Source organism: Hydractinia symbiolongicarpus, chromosome 7, assembly GCF_029227915.1.
Source record: "Hydractinia symbiolongicarpus strain clone_291-10 chromosome 7, HSymV2.1, whole genome shotgun sequence".
Taxonomy (NCBI): Eukaryota; Metazoa; Cnidaria; class Hydrozoa; order Anthoathecata; family Hydractiniidae; genus Hydractinia; species Hydractinia symbiolongicarpus.
Genome location: NC_079881.1, coordinates 32,941,963 through 32,961,489, shown reverse-complemented (window position 1 = coordinate 32,961,489; position 19,527 = coordinate 32,941,963). Strand labels below are relative to the sequence as shown.

General features: G+C 32.2%; 1 protein-coding gene across 1 annotated transcript; it reads left to right on the top strand.

The window, feature by feature from the left end:
• The first annotated feature begins 9,442 nt into the window (after positions 1-9,442).
• On the top strand, positions 9,443-10,057 carry LOC130648673 (uncharacterized). The gene has a single exon (XM_057454729.1). It carries the CDS (start codon positions 9,443-9,445, stop codon positions 10,055-10,057), a length of 615 nt encoding a protein of 204 aa, XP_057310712.1.
• The last annotated feature ends 9,470 nt before the right edge of the window (positions 10,058-19,527 follow it).

The window sequence follows — 19,527 nt, the reverse complement described above, 5'->3', positions numbered from 1 at the left end:
GATGAAAGTCAGCTGCAAAATTTTTAGCCAACAAAATGTTTCTCAGAAATGTAACAGATAATTTAGCTAATTTGCCCACATTAAGATTTAAGGAGAACACAGCCGGCTTGTCATCACAATTATAAAAAAAAAACTCAAACATTGACTAACAACATTTAGTTTTGTATCCAAGTAGGGTAATGACTTTAACAACATCGATATATGTGGCTACTAACTATTAGGTAAATATTCACGTAATTTAGACGGTACAACCCTCTAGCTAGCTAGCTACCAGTAGTTCTGCAGGATAAGACAAACACCGCATATATATTAATTTAATTATCGAGATAAATTTGCTTCATATCATGTTGAACTAAAAATGGTATCTTTTTTAATATATTTCTCAAAAACTAGCTTCTTTAAAGTCAGTGCTAAACCTTAGCTAGTATTTTTATCCACTCTACAAAATAAATCGACCGCCATATTTGTTGTACTCTTGTTTACATAAAACTCCCGCACGGGGCAGAAATAAATTTTTGCAGGGCAAGAACTGTTCATAAATTATTTTTTTGGTATAATTATCTTAAATTATAAGCGATCATGCGACCAGCCTGTTCCAGGGCCTTTTCGCCGCTATCAACTTTTCAACAAGGCAAAATGCCCTGGGAACGAGGTTGAAAACTTTAGTGTTAGTAGCTGTCATGGATGAAACTTGGTATTTCTATGCGCATTTATGTCAGTAACTACTCAATCAAGACAATTTTGATTGAGATGTGACAGAATGACCTAGGACGTCATCATATGACAATGGAAACAGAGAATAGGAAGATAGAAATATTCCGGTCTGTAAATTACCAATATTCCGCTCTGCAAATTACACAGCATGTACGTCGATACTGTATGATGACTTTTCGTCACTATCACATACATAATCACATATTTATACAACTGGTGAGTTTGGAAAACATTTATTTTGGCACTACATCAAAATTTGATATGACGACCTGCCAATAACGGACAAAGTGACATTGACAGGACAATTTTTAGATTACTGTGGAAAGTTTATCATTTCTTGAACATGATAGTTTAGTAGGCGACGTTTCGGGAGATCCTTCTTCCATCATCGGGCTAAGTAAAATGATGTTGCGCATGTATTTATATAATTGCAGAGGATCGAAGTTCATAAAAATTAACCAATCAGAAACGAGCTGATAATTACAGTTAATTACGGTAATTAATATTCTCGGACCTGGATGTAGGTAACTACTTCTTCTGTAGGGCTTGTAACCAAATCTCAGGAAGTTGATACGAGATGTTGTTTATGTGTTTGTTACGTTCTACATTGTTAATGGTTTCTTTAATCTTCCTGGCAGTTGTTCTGGATTCTCTGTCAATGATTTTCTTCTCATCCCAATTAAACTGATGACTTCTGCTCCAGCTGTGGTCCGCAATTTCGTTTTTCTTCACATCTCCGTTTCTCACTGCGCGCATATGTTCTTGTACTCGTTGCTTAAACTTTCTTTTTGTTTCGCCTATATACACTGCATCACAACCTTTATACGGGATTTCGTAAACAACATTGCTTTGTTCTTCCAGGTTTATTTTGTCTTTTGGTTTAGACAAAGTGCTTCTTAGGGTGTCTTTAGAGGAAAGAATGCATTTGATCTTGTGTTGCCTTAAAACTCGACGAAGGATCTCGCTGGTACCTGGTACGAAGGCTAGGAATGCTGATGCGATAAATTCCTCTGATGTTTCCTTGTTGTCTCCGTTGCATCTTCTCTTCATTTTATTTTCTACTTGCGTGATAACGTTATGACTGTATCCATTTGCGATTAATGCATTTCTTACACGTCGAATTTCTATTTTGCTCTACTGTTTGTCACTGACTACGCTGTTTGTACGATTCAGTAATGAAGATATGACACTTTCTTTGCAAGATTTCTGATGGTTTGATTGAAAGTTAAGGTACTGGTCAGTGTGTGTTGGTTTACGATACACTGAAACTGAAATGGAACCATTCTTGCGTTTGACCAAAGTGTCCAGGAAAGCGATACTTCCATCGTGTACAAGCTCAACAGTGAATTTGATTTGTCGATGTAGGCCGTTGATGTGTTCAAGGAACTCTTCTAGATGAGATCTTTTGATTATGGCGAATACGTCGTCAACAAATCTTTTCCAAACCTTTGGACGTCTGTCTGATGTGACTAATGCTGTTGTCTCGTGTGCTTTCATGTATATTTCTGCGACTACTGATGATGCAGGGCCTCCCATCGCAACTCCGTCTGTTTGAGTGTAGAAGTTCTTATTAAACAGATACCATGTTTTGGTTAGAACAAGTTCGACCAAACACAGAAAATCCGGTACTGGAATCTTTGTCTTTTCACCGAATGCAGCATTGTTTTCGATTAGGTCTTTAAGGATGTTTAAGGTGTCTTTTATGGAAACATTTGTGTAGAGTGATGTGACATCAAATGATACATTGCATTCGTCGTCTGCTATCTTTATTTCTCTGATGTATTCCGAAAATTCTTTTGAGTTTTTGCTGTGGTCACTTGCTGTGAATTTGCTGAGGATGGAAGCAACAAATTTTGATAGGTTGTGTAACAGTGTTCCAGTGCAGGAGACTATTGGTCAAATTGGATTTCCCTGTTTATGAAAATTAATCGCTAATTTTATTTTGTTTAAAAGTTTTCATTGATTGTTCGTGTATATTTAATAAAATTAGCAGCAAATCATATTGTGATCAGAAACATACAATTTAATAAATTTTACATGTTTTTAAATGGATCCTTTTCCCCAGGCTTTATAATGAAGTTGCCAACAAACCGCTTTGTAAAAAAAAGCAAAATAATTTTTCAGAAAAAAAGTAAAGGCTTTTAATAACTTGTATTATATAAAAGTCTCATCCACGTAATGGAACGTACCAATCGCAATGGTCACTCATTTAGATTGAGTTCCTATCTGTTTTCCAGGCTTTTTTGTATTGGTGGCGATTGTAGCATGGTACGTGTTCACGGTTTTAGTGCCCGTCTTTGGGCTTCTAAGCGGGAACGAATTAGCAATTCAGAAGATCTGTCTAAATAGACTGCATCTTAGATGGTAGGTTCGGGTTATGATGGTTGTAATATCTGGCTTTTACTCTTTATTTACTCTTCTCTTTATTTTATGCTGCTATCTTAAATCCTTTTTGCTTTCTTCGAAATCTTACGATCATTATTTTCTTCAGGTTCCTTGCATTCCTTGACTTTTATTTGTTGGTGGGATTAAAACACTATTTTGGATCATTTATTTTCCTTTATGTTAGGTAATAATTTCACGGAATTTCTATCTTGAGTTATATCATCTGTGATAAGGGATGCAACCAACATAGGAACTGGCAGAACAAACTATGAAATGAGGATAACGTGTTAACTTTGTTTTTAACAATCGGATATGCGTGCTTTTCTAGATGTTCCCACTGATATTCTTGGTTTTTTACCACATTTATAATTTACAATAAATTAAGCAATGCAACGCCCGTCTTTATTTGATCAAGGAAACGACATAAATTTTTTACAGCTGCTTCTTCTATTATGTATAATAAAATACTCGTATAATAATTTACATTGCAATTTCATCACGCCTTCCTAAATTTTTCTTGTTATTAATTGTGAATAGTCATTTTCTTTTCATCAAATGGTCCTCAATATAACCGTTCAAGGGGAGGAGATAAAACTGTTTTATGAAACACCTACAAATAAAAGACCGCTCAAAACATGGACTGAATTATTATTTGAATTCACAGAAAAAGATATGAAATTAAAAATATTGAAAACTCTTCACTAAAAAATAAGTTATAGAAATATAAACATTAACTTCTCTCGTTATTAGAGCATTTTTTGTACACCTTCGGTAGAAATTTTTGTTTAGTTTCGTTTGTGTTCATCGTTGTGAGGACAGTCGGGTAACAAAAAGAGCTATTTTTTCGTCCACTGGTGTAATTACAAATTTAAAATGGTTATTTCACGCAACAGCACCACTCTTATTTGACTGGGCACCATATGACAGTTACCTGTTAAAGAAAGTATCTACACATTTGTATTTTTGAAAAAAAGAAAAATAAAAGCGAAAATAAAAGGAAATTTAAGAAAATAAATTAAGAAGAAGTGAAAAAAAGTCAATCGCAAAGTGTGTGTTTATTAAAAAACTATCAAGCCTTAAGTATCTTTTTTGGAGGACTTTCTTTAGCGAAATCTGCCAAATGCAGCATGAATTAAAAAGAAAAAAGATTTATTTTCGCAGTTTCTCAGGACTCTTTCAAATAACATAACATGATAAATGTAGAAGCCGTCCTTAGATTTCAAATATTATTGTTAACATTTCTAAATAGAAACGTACAAAAACGATAAAGTTGAGAAAATGAAGCCTTTGCGAAGTTGTTTATAAACGTCTTATTGGTAAATCCATTCTGTTGAGATCTCCTATACAAGACATTACCTGCAGATCTTAAGGGCAATGATTACTGGAGTTAAAAGAAATATTTGCCTTGTATTTATCTATTTAAGATATCTACACCAGATAAATATCAAACTAAAACCATATCGAAATTACATCTGACACCAGAATCATTAAAAAGTGCTTCACATTAGTTCCGCCTGTTCGTTTTTTATCATTCAGTGAGTTAGTTCGCGAAATCATCCAGCAGAGAAAACAGAGAAGGGAGTTCACCTAGGGCCTTCTCGTTTGGTTTCAGCAAATGACTGCATTTCTCCATCCCGAACTTCCCAGTATATTTTAAGTTGCCGTACTACAACTAAACAACTAATTTCAATTCTTTTCTATCTCGAAATGATCCAAATGTGTGATCAAACCGAATGGTTTTTCTTGTTAAATGTAAAGGGGTGAGAACTGCAATCCATAAGTGAAATATCTAACAATAATTTTCTCTATGTTCGATATATATTTCTTTATTATTGTTATTATTATTATATACCTCTTCTTGACTATTTCTTTCCGTGCGCATATGTTTTTTTTACAAAGACAATATAAAACAGATATATATATATATCAAGAAAAAATTTGGGCAAGGCAATAAAGTTCGTGCCGCAGACACATGAAACAGTAAACACGACATATTTTTAGACTTTGTTGCGACTAACAAACTTCTGATGCTTAGACCTAATTTTCTCTTTTTTATTCTTTTCGTAGAAGTTATTATTTCATTATGATTGAAACATATTTTTACGAAGAATATACACTAGAATCGAAATAAATAAAAAATTTTACCCCTGAAAAATGCATCTCAAAGTTCATGAACTTTGCGATTTTCGAATTTACAAGACACTGTATTTTTGTGTCGTGGCAGAAGCTGCCTTCCTTTGACTAAACTTAGGGGCTGTTCATATGGGAATTATTTTCTCGTGAACCGAGTAAATGTTCAGCATGATATCAAGTCGAGATGTCGGGTTGTTAACAAACTTTTAACAAATTTAGTTGCGTCTATATAAAAAAAACATTTACCCGTTCTGGTAATAAAGAATCGAAGAATAAAAATAGAAACTTATCAAATAGTATTTTTTCACCCGAAGAAAGGTTTCCCGCCATATGACCAAGAAAAGTAAAAATTATATCATGCTGAAATACTTCTCTGCTAACCGAGGAAATATTTCCCATATGAACAGCCCCTAAATTCGAATTTATTAATTCGAGCTAAGAAATGAAATATAGGCGGAAATATTTCATAAATTTATTGCATACTAAACTAAAAAAAATAAATACATTTTTCGAATTGACAGTGTTGATACAATACTAAAAAAATACTTAAAAAAATACTTAAAAAAATACTTAAAAAAATACTTAAAAAAATACTTATAAAAAAACTTAAGAAAATACTTAAAAAATACTTAAAAAAATACTTAAAAAAATACTTAAAAAAATACTTAAAAAAATACTTAAAAAAATACTTAAAAAAATACTTAAAAAAATACTTAAAAAAATACTTAAAAAATACTTAAAAAAATACTTAAAAAAATACTTAAAAAAATACTTAAAAAAATACTTAAAAAAATACTTAAAAAAATACTTAAAAAAATACTTAAAAAAATACTTAAAAAAATACTTAAAAAATACTTAAAAAAATACTTAAAAAAATACTTAAAAAAAAACTTAAGAAAATACTTAAAAAATACTTAAAAAAATACTTAAAAAAATACTTAAAAAAATACTTAAAAAAATACTTAAAAAAATACTTAAAAAAATACTTAAAAAATACTTAAAAAAATACTTAAAAAAATACTTAAAAAAATACTTAAAAAAATACTTAAAAAAATACTTAAAAAAATACTTAAAAAAATACTTAAAAAAATACTTAAAAAAATACTTAAAAAAATACTTAAAAAAATACTTAAAAAATACTTAAAAAAATACTTAAAAAAATACTTAAAAAAATACTTAAAAAAATACTTAAAAAAATACTTAAAAAAATACTTAAAAAAATACTTAAAAAAATACTTAAAAAAATACTTAAGAAAATACTTAAGAAAATACTTAAAAAAATACTTAAAAAAATACTTAAAAAAATACTTAAAAAAATACTTAAAAAAATACTTAAAAAATACTTAAAAAAATACTTAAAAAATACTTAAAAAAATACTTAAAAAAATACTTAAAAAATACTTAAAAAAATACTTAAAAAAATACTTAAAAAAATACTTAAAAAAATACTTAAAAAAATACTTAAAAAAATACTTAAAAAATACTTAAAAAAATACTTAAAAAAAAACTTAAGAAAATACTTAAAAAAATACTTAAAAAAATACTTAAAAAAATACTTAAAAAAATACTTAAAAAAATACTTAAAAAATACTTAAAAAAATACTTAAAAAAATACTTAAAAAAAAACTTAAGAAAATACTTAAAAAATACTTAAAAAAATACTTAAAAAAATACTTAAAAAAATACTTAAAAAAATACTTAAAAAAATACTTAAAAAAATACTTAAAAAAATACTTAAAAAAATACTTAAAAAAATACTTAAAAAAATACTTAAAAAAATACTTAAAAAAATACTTAAAAAAATACTTAAAAAAATACTTAAAAAAATACTTAAAAAAATACTTAAAAAAATACTTAAAAAAATACTTAAAAAAATACTTAAAAAAATACTTAAAAAAATACTTAAAAAAATACTTAAAAAAATACTTAAAAAAATACTTAAAAAAATACTTAAAAAAATACTTAAGAAAATACTTAAGAAAATAGTTAAATATTTTATTTTTGATCTCCTATCAAAAATATTGTTTTTATGATTAAATAAAGAAAACAAAAACATTGACTTTAACAAAAAGAACTGGAATTTTAATTGTTACAACGTTACGTATAACTTATAGATTATTTCGAACGTTTTTCAAGTAGATCTTCCCGCACCATGCTTAATTGTTTTTACCCAGGACTCGATACTTCTCTAGAAATTCAAATCAGCAAAACATTTTTCAAATTTATTCCTGTGAGTTATTGCTGAGGTCTATCAATCAATCAATGGTTTATCTCCTTGCTAGATGGAAATGTCTTCCCCTTTAGATCTCCCGGTATTATACTGCAAAAAAGGGCTGCGACAAAACAACAAACTGTTCGTTACATTGTAGCTCAGTTGTTGACTAAATTACCCACATCAATTAAAATTGCCGGTACACACGTTAAAATATTTGTCTAAAGATGAAGAAGTTGCCATACTTAAATTGCTCATGTCTTAAAGCTTCATATATTTTCGCAGTAGGGTATATAGCTGTTGTGTTAGCAGATTATAGCGATTCTATCTATAGTCTTTTGGTTCTGTGTTGCTCAAGAATAAAACTGCGTGATGCCAATTTTGAGCAACTTATCGTAATATTACTGTGGAAAGTTTATCAGTTCTGGAACATGATAGTTTAGTAGGCGTAGTAGTAGTTTCGGGAGATCATAGCTATGAATACTGAACAGACAAACCGAAATAATATCTTCAATAACATATCGTAAATTTGTAAGTATAATACGCATGCGCCGAAATAAATCAGAATTATTAAATAATAAAAACGAAAGAATATCGAATATAAAGAAAATTATTGTCAATGCTCGCTTACTGTTTAAATAAATAGCAAGCCAATTGAAAAAGAAGCGTCATTTAAATTTTGATGACGTCAGAAACCCATCTGCAAAAAATTAGAACCTGTTTTCACGTTGCCTCTATTGTGTATAGCTTAAAGCGCTGATTAAGAAAATGTATATGATCGTGTGGTTTTGAAGACCGGTTAATGAGATATAAGGGCTTAAATATTTTTTTAAGAATTTGTATACCTGTTGCCTCCATCGTATAGATCTTGAAACGCTGATCAAGAAAATGTATAGGATCATGTACTTTTCATAAACGGTTGCAGGGTTATTAGGGTTTGTTTGACATTGCATAAAGTGATTACGTTTGATTAAGTTGAAAACCTTTATTATTTCAATCAGAAGTGTCAAAAACATCAAATTTATATCTGCAAAATCATTTATTCGGTTATATACTATCCTGTTCCCCAAAAATATGCAAAAAGTGTAAAAAATTAACCGGTTAAGAATACAAATTTTTTTCTTAGTATGATGATCTGTAGTGACCTTTACCAACCATTTTAAACGTGAATGTCAAAAAAGAATAAGGAGTAAATTTGAATCAACAAAGATATTATTTTGGAAAACAGAGTGTATATATGGTCCGTCCTCACAAAAGTTTACACAAAATGTAAAACAGATTTGTTTTTGAGGAGCATATCCAAATCAACGAAAATCAGTTTATTTAGCAAGTCTTATACTGCCATTGCTCACAAATCTTCCACATAAAAATTATGAAACACATCAAATTATAGAAAAATCAGGCATTTCATCATACAATATAAAAAACAAAAGAGCACAGTCTCCGTATTATTATAGACGTTATTAGTCAGATATTGTTTCACGATTCTGTGAGCGACTAAACAATGTAAGGGGCGTAATGGAAAGGTAGTGTAGGTTATTATTGTGTGTTTCTTAATTTGATTAAATTTTTAGCAGCTGTAAAATATTTCTTTCGTTTCCTTAGTAAAATGGAGACTCGATATCGTTCGAGCGCTATAAGTACAGTAACGAGGCAAACATATCAGTACGCCATGTTCTGAAGAAAAGCACGCAGGGATTCCATTGTGGTAGAAGAACAAGGATGTCGTACTTCATCTTAACTTTTGTTATATTCTGTCCTTTTGTATGCTGGTCATATCCCTTATCTGCTGATGTAACCCAAAATGAACATTTCGTTAAAGTGGAATTATTACCATCGCAAGAAAGAATGATGCAAACTGCACATATAACGTTTCCCAGAAGCACATCAAATGATGAAAGTCAAATGAAGAGTCTAAAGACTTTAAAGAAAAAGAAGAAAATAAAAAGAAAGCATAAATTAAAGAAAATAAAAAAGGCGAAAAAAAAAAGAAAGAAGATGAAAAACACACTTAATCAAGTACAAGCTAACTCAGCCACATTTTCCAATACAGGGAAAGGCGAGATGTCTCAATCGCAACCTTACGGTGCTGCCATTATAAATACAAACACAGATGGATCAACTGAATTGTCATCTATTTCTCCCACAAATGGAAACGTGGAGGCAAGCGAACTATTCCAATCGCTACCGTACGGTGTTGCCATTACAAGTACAAACACAGATGGATCATCTGAATTGTCATCTATTTCTCCCACAAATGGAAACGTGGAGGCAAGCGAACTATCCCAGTCGCTACCGTACGGTGCTGCCATTACAAATACAAATACAGATGGATCAACTGAATTGTCATCTATTTCTCCCTCAAATGGAAACATGGAAGCAAGCGAACTATCCCAATCGCTACCGTACGGTGCTGCTATTACAAATACAAATACAGATGGATCAACTGAATTGTCAGCTATTTCTGCCTCAAATGGAAACATGGAGGCAAGCGAATTATCTCAATCAATTCAAACCACCATCGCCACTACAAAATTTACGACGGAATCTCATGCTCCAGGTGATACATTTATAGATATTCCATTTATGGATATGCTTAATCTTGATCTTTAATGATTGTTAATTCGTCTCTCGAATGTGTGTTTTTTTTTTCAAAACGTCAATGTTGTAATTTACAAACAAAATTTAAATTTAGTTCTAAACTTAAAGTTAACTCTTCTTCTTTTTTTTATTAAAAGTTCAAACTACTATTGACAACGCCCTAAACTCTACGACAGGGGAGTACGCAGAATCATAATCGACTGCGTCTGTGACCCCTGTTACACTGCTAAATGATTTTTATTTATTTATCTATGATTTATGGATATGTTTCCCGAAATCTAAAGTAATAAAACATCCCTTATTGGGGCTTAGACTATTGTCTGTTTTTAACAACCGGTAATAAACTGTGGAAAACCCAGTTTCTATTTTCGCATGCATCACCCTGATCCGATTCTCTTTAATATCATCTTAAATATTTTAATAAGAAGAAATTAACTGGCTTACATTTTGGTGACGTTAGAATTCTATTTTTATTTTTACCAGAAAAAGTTACATCAACCATTTTTGCTTTGCTTTCTCCCTATAGTCAATTTTCGCTTCTCAATACTTTAACCATACTTTCTTGTTATCACCACTCTAATTGTGTTAAGGTTTGAAACAATAGCTTTTTCAGCTATAATTTTTTAACATTTCCATGAACTTATACAGAGATTTTAGTGTTTTATCAACTAGCCATTGGCGCATGGGTACTCATATATAATAACGGTACGCAAAGGTCACGCTCGCCAATAACGGCTGCATTTTTGTGCAACTTTTTGGTTGTTGCAAGGTACCTCGCGCCTCACAGATGTGCAGACCTGCATTTAAGTTTTCTTATCTCACCAAAAATGTAAAGAAGTAAAAAATTTTGTACACACAAAGGTCATGCGACAATTTTTAGTATGCGCCCTAGGTAAATATCGCGGGGATTTGTCGTGTCCGGTGGCATTTGACAGCCCTATCATATAGGCATTTTTAATTATATTCGATCCGGCCCCCTCCTGCCGATTTTTTTATTAACTCTTTCTTGCTATGCAGCACAAATAAAACACTAACTGATTTTCTATAGTTATCTGTTACTCACATGCATGCTACATATTTAGTTCTCATACCTCTTAAAATCTTATATGTTAGCCATTATTCAAAACCACCCGAAATTTTTATAAAATTGAGATAATATGAGATAAGATAACATAAGAAAAAAAGAAAAGAAAATAAGAAAAGAGAAGGTTTTTTACAGGATATTTATTCTTCGTTTTAAAGCTTGAATCCAATCGTTTGTTTTTCATTTTTCCCGAAAGGTTAAACAGGTTGGCCTGCTCCTGGTGTTGCATCACATGCGGCTGATACTCAAGCACAGTTCCCACATTGTTACAGAATCATACTTACTGTGCAGCTGCTAAAAAAGAAGGTTTAGGTAAAAAAATCTAGATCGCCATAATAAGTTTTAGGATTTAGATAAAAACAACTTCAGCGAAATGTCCAATCAACAAAAAGAAATCCAGCATGGTTTTTTGTACAGCCATCACAATCTAAACTACAGACGCTTGGGAGAGAGTGTTTCTATCACTCAGGTTGGTTAAGTTTGTTTACCTTTTGTCTTTCGAAGACAAGGCGTAAAGAAACTTTAGGAAAGTCATCGATTTTTATTTCGCCCAATCACGTTGCACTATTTCAATTTTGAAATCAAAAAAAAATTACAGTTTCTGCGGGACGGGAAGAGAAATAGAAAGAACTTTGATGGAACTACAATCCCGGTTAAATATATTGGCAGTAAGCTACAGAAAGTGCAGTATAATCCTTTTCTACCCCCTCTTCAATGTTTGGAAACGTGTTAGCACGACTTTTGAACATTGATAAAGGGGGCTTTGTACTTATCCTGCTCTTGTTACACATGTAAAAAGGGTTTACTGCCATTATTTTTGACCGAAATTGTCTGAATTTCAAGAAAAAAAATGAAAAGACTTTTCCTTCCTAGAGAAGGTCATAAAGGTATCTGTAACCCGAATTTGTTACACCCACACGTAGAATTGAACCTAGTTTCTTTGACACTACTATTCTTTAACGAATCCAGTAAAATGATAAGAAAAATTAAGGGCCAAATTTGAAGAAAACAAAAGTGAAATCAAATAATACTCAACACCAGAAATAAGCTCTTATTCTAGCCTAAAATAAAGTATAAAATAAAGCAAAAAACCTAACATAGAATGGCAAACAATATAAAGAGCGATGAGAAGCTTGAGAACAAAGACAGTTGCAGAACGTATATTTCAACCTACTCAACACAGATCTAAGTGTTGTTCCAAATTAAAAGACGTTCACTGACATCTTATTAGAAGCATTTTCCATAGGGACGTCTAAGGCTAATGTTGAACACTAGGCTACTTGTACAGAAGATCATGCAGATGGTAAGCATTACCACTACCACATGGCATTGAAACTGAGTGAAACTCGTCATTGGCACCCCTTTTATCAGCACATTTACAAGACACGTAAGATTTCTGTAAACTTCTTATCCAAAAACTATGGTACTTGGCTGCATACCGTTATATTTGCAAATATAAAGCATTTAACTCGGTTTTGCACAGCACAAATCACCCAAACTTAAAGAATGCCAAATAACCAGCGTCAAAACGGAGTTTCACTCGGCTTTCCCAAAACTCAAAGAAACGCCAGCGTTGGGAGCGTCTAGTACAAAAACCGGAAGCTTCAGCTAAACGACGCTTATCTAACAGTGATGTTGCCAAGTTTCTTGTTAAAAACGACATAAAAGGTGACACTCAGCTCATGTCAGTGGCAAACCAGAGACAAGCTGAAAATGATCTAGACTTATTCAATTTTATCTTGAACAAGTCTTCAAAGTTACTCTAAGAACTCATTTCTGTAACTTGAAAAATATACAGTGCCCCTAAAGCGATCGAGCGACAGAGAAAATGTAGACTTGACGTTGTGGTAGAAAAATTAAACACAGCCTGCGTAGACGGCTGCAACGGCACTTGGGTGGTGTGTGCAAGGCAAGTGTTGAGAAACAATAGAATCAATAAATACGTTTTTGCTGATGCCCTGAGGGAATGTCTGAAGCGCGGTCACAAGAAAAATAACAATATCCTGTTAACAGGACCAAAAAATTGTGGAAAATCATTTTGTTGAACCCTGCAGAACTAATTTTAAATTGTTTTAATAATCCTGCAAGCAGCAAGTACGCATGGCCTCGATAGATGAGAAATCGCCTACCATAATGATTTTAGTTGGTCAGCGGAATTGATCGCACTGAACGAATTTCTCTTCCTGTTGGAAAGTCTGAACCGTTCACCAACCAAGGCCTAAAAACCAATTTGCCACTGATATGGTTATACCAATACTTGCTATATTACCCCACAGCAAGCAGGTTTCGATCCACGGTGAGTTATGAGTTGGTTGAATCTTTAACCTGTCACTGTTCATTTCTCTAACAGAGTGGGTGTTTAAAGAGAGAATATTTTTCATCTTAAGTAAAATATAATTTTTATAAAACGAATTTAAATATTGCCCGGTCATTTATTTTTTGTGCGCATATATATTTAGTAAATTCACTCTTCCAGAAGAGGATGTTTTTTCTTACGATCTCTTTCGCTTTTCCTTTATGCAATATCACAGTTTTTTATTTCTTTCATAATTCCCACGACAATACACGGGATAAATATTTGCTAAAAATAGTATTTCTTACTTTATAAGTTATACAGAAAAAAGGGAGGAATAAAAGGTATATTTATATGTTCAGATTACAAGATGGATTTGGTAACGGGTATTTTTAGGAGTGTGAGCAGTGTAGATACATGATATGAAAGCTTCAAAAAAGAGGTTATTCATCTGCTCCTTAAAATAGTTCACACAGAATAATTATTTTGTTGTACACGGAAAGCATATCAAAGTAATATTAACGCAGAAAAAATATAAGTAGTATTTAATAAACGATAAAGTTAATATAAATCACTAATAGTAAAGACATTGTCGAGAATAAAAATAAGAATAAAAATGGGATCCTTTAAGTTGGGCTTTGTTTTGTTGTGGTGTTACGCATATGCAATACCTCATTTGGATGACAATGGTGGAAGTAGTTGGGCGGCACCAGAAAACAACAAAGCAGAAAAGAAAAATATTGAGGAAGATAATATGGTGCAAGGTATAAGACATGTAGATGATACAAATGCAGAAAATAACGAAGATGACAGTATTCAGCGAAGAATTACGTTTCAAACTTACGGTAATTTTAGCGCACTGGATGGATTTTATTATTATTATGACGACGAAGAAGAAGAAGAAGAAGAAGAAGAAGGCGGTAATTGATAATGTTTGTGTTGTCAACAATTTTGTTAATAGAAGTTTTAACATATTATAAAACGTGATTATTTTATAAAATACAACCCAAAAAATTCTTATTTTGGATTTTCCCTATTGGACATATACCATATTGGAAGAAATACCATTGCTTCAATTTTCTTTCATACTTGGCATGATGTGAGTTAGAGATAAGAAATTTCTCCCCGCTCCATGTTCTAACAATTGTTTCTACGATTTAGATAGTACAATTAAAAGCGAAAGTCAGTTGCATCTAATGTTTTATCAGGATAATATATTTGTTTTGCGTCGATTCATCAGGCAAACAAATACAATGTAGCATAACATATTGCAATCCACTAAAAAATCACACGACGCACAACTACGAAATTTCTCATTTACTAAATTGAACAATTGCTGAGAAAAAAAGTGTTCCCACCTGATACGGAAATAGAATTATAGCATATTTTCAAAAATCAAGAGGTTCTACGATACAAAAAATTGTTATAAACAGTAAATTGTGCTGTAAATACAATTTACAAAACCCGCCCTCGTTTACCGGGTTTGTTAGCCTTCTTCTATATGTAGTTATTTTGTGCGGTTGAAAACTAAAGGCTGGAGTGTCAATTTTAACTTCGCGTCGATAGTTCGCTGGAAAAAATTCATGGAAAATAATTCTGCGAACTCTATGCACCCCTTCATATGGGTTTTTGTCGTACTCTGATATTCCTTGCCGAGAAACGAGTACAATTTTCATTATATTATATTTCAACTTTACTGTGCAAAAAGCTTATATTTCTTCTGATTGGTTTACCAAAATGTTTTGCAAAGCGAGAGGTTTTCGGTAAGTTTTATTCAAAGGTTTTTATCAAGTAAAATATAATTTTTATAAAACAAATTTAAATATTGCCCGGTCATTTATTTTTTGTGCGCATATATATTTAGTAAATTCACTCTTCTTTCCTGTTTTTTTTCCTTTTGATATAGAAGAAGACGTCGAAAAATATCTTTTATCGCTGACCGGTTTTTGAAATATGATTGGCTTTCTCATTTTTACATAATTATGACGATTTCTTAGTCAGCACTTCTTTTTAGTCAAGATTAATATGGCGCATAGAGACGTAACTTAGTTTTTAAAACAAAAAAATCAAGCCAGCCAAATTTTATGAGAGCGTAGTATCGTCTTCAGTATAAGTTTTATACTGCCACTTAGCTGCATTTAACTAACATGAACAATAGCTTATTGTAGCTACAGCTATATAACCCTTTGGTTATTTTTACTTTAGCTTAGCTGCTACTATAGCTAGGTAGCTACAACCCAAGTTGCGACTTAGTAACAATCAGGTGGGGAAACATAACACAAAGAACAAAAAAATGATGGATAGTATAAACAGCACCTCTAAACAACTGAGCATACACCTTAAATTAAGCATAAATAGCTGGAACAAGCTAAGTAGTTAATCTAGGGTGTACCTTTGCACTATATGATTTTACATGGCTCAGAAAAGTAACTTGATATTTACAAACAAATTTCACGGTCCTCAATACAAAGTATTGATTAACGCTTATGAACAAAAATTATGACAACATACAACAACATTCACGTCAATATTCAAAATGTTTTTGCCAGCCCTGTCGTCCAAAAGTGCCTGAGACCATGTTCCTCGGCAACAACAAAGACGCTATAATGAAGAAGAACTACTTTGTTCATCACTAACATACTGTCAAGCAGTGAGCGGGATTCGATCCGCGGTTCCCAGATGTGAGAGCCGCAGACCGACCCACTACACTACGTGCGGCAATATGTTAGTGATTGACTCAGATAGTTTATCCAGATGGTGTGTAACAAAGACGCTCACGAACAACTTGGGCCAGTTGGTTGAATGAAATATGCATCGCAACCTTCCGATTAGCTTTTTTACTAGCATCGCGACAATTTAGCAACATTTGGTAAACCCCAACGTGCTGGTATCAGAAGAACGTACACATTGTGACAGAGTGTTTGATTGAAGCAGCAACTTGCATTTAAAGGGACACATTGCTACTTTGGGTACATCTTCGCTTCCCTTAATGGGCTCTCGTGACCCACACGCAAAAGTTATATCCGCCAACAAATTGAATGCACCGCAAATTTTAATTTACTTTAGTTCAATTCACCTTGAAGCGCCTTTAGTGGGCGGCCATAATAGGGTACTAGATAAAGTATCTAAAAAATATTTAACTATATACACTCACGGGATATCATAAAGTTGGTGGCGAATGCATGGGTCGATTGCAAAATAGCTGAAAAATAATTTTTAAAAAGGTTTTATCTATATATATTAAACCCTTAAGCATCAACACCTTTTTGGTTTTACAAAAATATATCGAAAATTATGACCATTGCCGTGTTTTTTTCAGCGCAGAAAAGTTAAATCTTTACTTTGTGTCTTTCCTTATTCTTTGCCTGCATGCAATGTTCAACAATTTCAATAATGTGTTAAGATAGTGCAGCCAGTTCCTTCTCTGGTATAATAACATTATTAAGAAGTTTCAATCTAAAGGTTAGCCTTTAGATTGAAACTTTTTAATAAAGTTAAATAACAATAGCCATTTTGTGACTGTAGGTAGTGGACTGAACTGTTAGATGATCCTCCTGTATATTAAACACCTGTTCTTTAAATCGACCTTCATGTTATAAATTAACAATAGCTATAGGTAAAATCTTGTACAAAATATTGAGGCAAAGACAGTTCTTTCGTCATTTCTCAAATATAAACAAATTCACAGCAAATGGTAATTTTGCACACACGTAGGCCAGGCCTGTAGCGTTTGAAATTTTCTAGTTGCATTCTCCAGCACGTTTGTACACCAAAATAGTCCACATGGTAACGTCAGCAAGAATTAGCACCTTTAAGAAGTTTTAACTAAAAACCTAAGCCCTAATTCCATTCTGAGCCTTGACAAGTGAAGTTTTAAAGTTTTAAACGGGTAAATCTAATATAGAAGTAGCCTCCGCAATTAGTAGCGAACTTCCAACTTAGTTAACTAGTCTCAACGTATTTTTACCAAGGTGGTAGGTAACTGATGTATCTAGACCTACTTCTGACTAGGTCTAACACAAGAACGACCGAACAAAAATGTTGACTTACTGTTGTGAAAATAGAAGAAAGGGTTTATCAAATAAAAAGATCTAAAATCAAGTTCAGTAGAAAGAAAACCACAACATTTTTATAGAGCCTACTTTCTAATTACATTCTTCCGTTCTTAACAAACGGGTATGGTGGCAATATATTTACTTCGCTGTCTGTGCAAATTTGATTTACTATTTTTCCGTTTAAAGGTAAATGATCGTACAGGGACGATTTAAATTTTTGTTCTAAATTTTTCAAACAAAACGTGGCGCGAAATTAGCCTGTTAACAAGTTAATTTTTAGTGAGAAGGAATGAGAAAAAAATGCTTGTTTTTTCATCTTCTTTTCTATAATGTGTATTTGAAATAAATATTCTTTGAATGATTATTTTAAGTTTTTAAATAATATAGAAATGTGGGTAATTCATGTATCCTTTATTACCGATTATTAAAAAAATGTGATTTAACTATATTATATGATTGATGACTTCAAATTTTATTTATTAGAATGATTACAGTCACACTTTTTTTAAAGAAGAACATTTAAGGAAAGTAATTTTCGTTATTTTTTTTTTTTTTTTTTTAGTTTGCAAGAAAAATCTTTGCGAAATGGTGTTAGTAACTTTTTTGCTGAAAATAGTTCTAGCAAAAGGCTGTCGTATGATTCACAAATCTCCCCAAATTATTAATTGATTTGGGCTCAAAGCAGCTGTTGCTAACAACTAACATTCTCTATGCTCACTGGCAAATAGACTAGCTATACTACAAAGCTACCTAGCCAGGCAGGTTAATTTCCAAATAAAGTACGACTGAACTCTCCAGTAGAAATAAATAACTCATTTTTGCAGTCGGAAAACTCGATGTTAAATTTACAAAAATTTTGCGTTAAATTTCAGGTTGCTTATCTTGATATTGATATTGGTATTTACTTATCAAATGTACTTTCTTTTAAAAAATAACTAAAGATGTTGCCAAAAAGAAATTAAGCTGACAACAATACACCAATCGTACTCTTCTGTGGTGCATGGCCTTGCGGTTATTGAGTTTGCTTTGTAATTACGGTCCATGGTTTGGTAAACAGCGCGGGCATGTTTAGCAAGTGCATTTACGACAGTCCATGCCATGTGGAGGAAATTGCGTACATAGTGCCGGTGTACACTTAATGTATACATTTTTAAGGCAGGACCCACATTAAAAACAGTGTTTTAACAGTGTAGTGGCTATATCCTGCATTTTTGAGGACATTTCAGTCCGCGAACAATTTTTTCGTTACCATAATTTCTTTTACTCCATTTACATTCACTTTGTATAATATTTAGCTACTTTTTTAATACGCAAAAACGATTTCTATACAAATGTGTGTTTATAAGAGTAATTAAAACCAAAATAAGAAATGCCAGTGAGATTGAGTACCACTCAATACTGAAGAAAAACATTCCAGCCAATGGTTGCGCGATTACACCGGATACAGAAAAACAAAAATAGTTTATTCCCTGTCCTGTTGCCTTTAAATGTATGGGAAGGTGCGAACCAATGACTGAAGTAATCAAGACATTCGAAGCAACCCATAGGAATGTGTAGGAATACACACCAGCACATACCACTAGATAGCAAACATATTTTCTTGTTATAATGGTAGTGATGGCAACTCCAGTCATCAAGATAACTTGAACCAAGAGCATGATGATCGTGAGTACCAATTCGTTCATGTAGCTAGTAATCAGTGGAATGGCAAATAATATCAAGATTTTGGCAAGAAAAGATGCGAGGATTACTAAGCTACCGCATTTTGTGGGACAGCTGAAACATTCGGATAATATTGACTGAGTGAATATACTAAATGAAAAGAATGTTCCTGTCACTAATATTTGCAAGATAAACATTAATAAAAGGAAATAATTGCTCAAGAAATAGCTAAAATGACTCCAATTGAATTTTGGCTTTCTTTCATCCGTAGTGTCTTGGAAAGTGACATCTCTCAGTGCGATGTGAACAACTAAAAAAACGATTATACACGCCGACGCACATATCAATGGTGGTGCAGTAGCTGCGTTAATATTAACACTTCCAATCT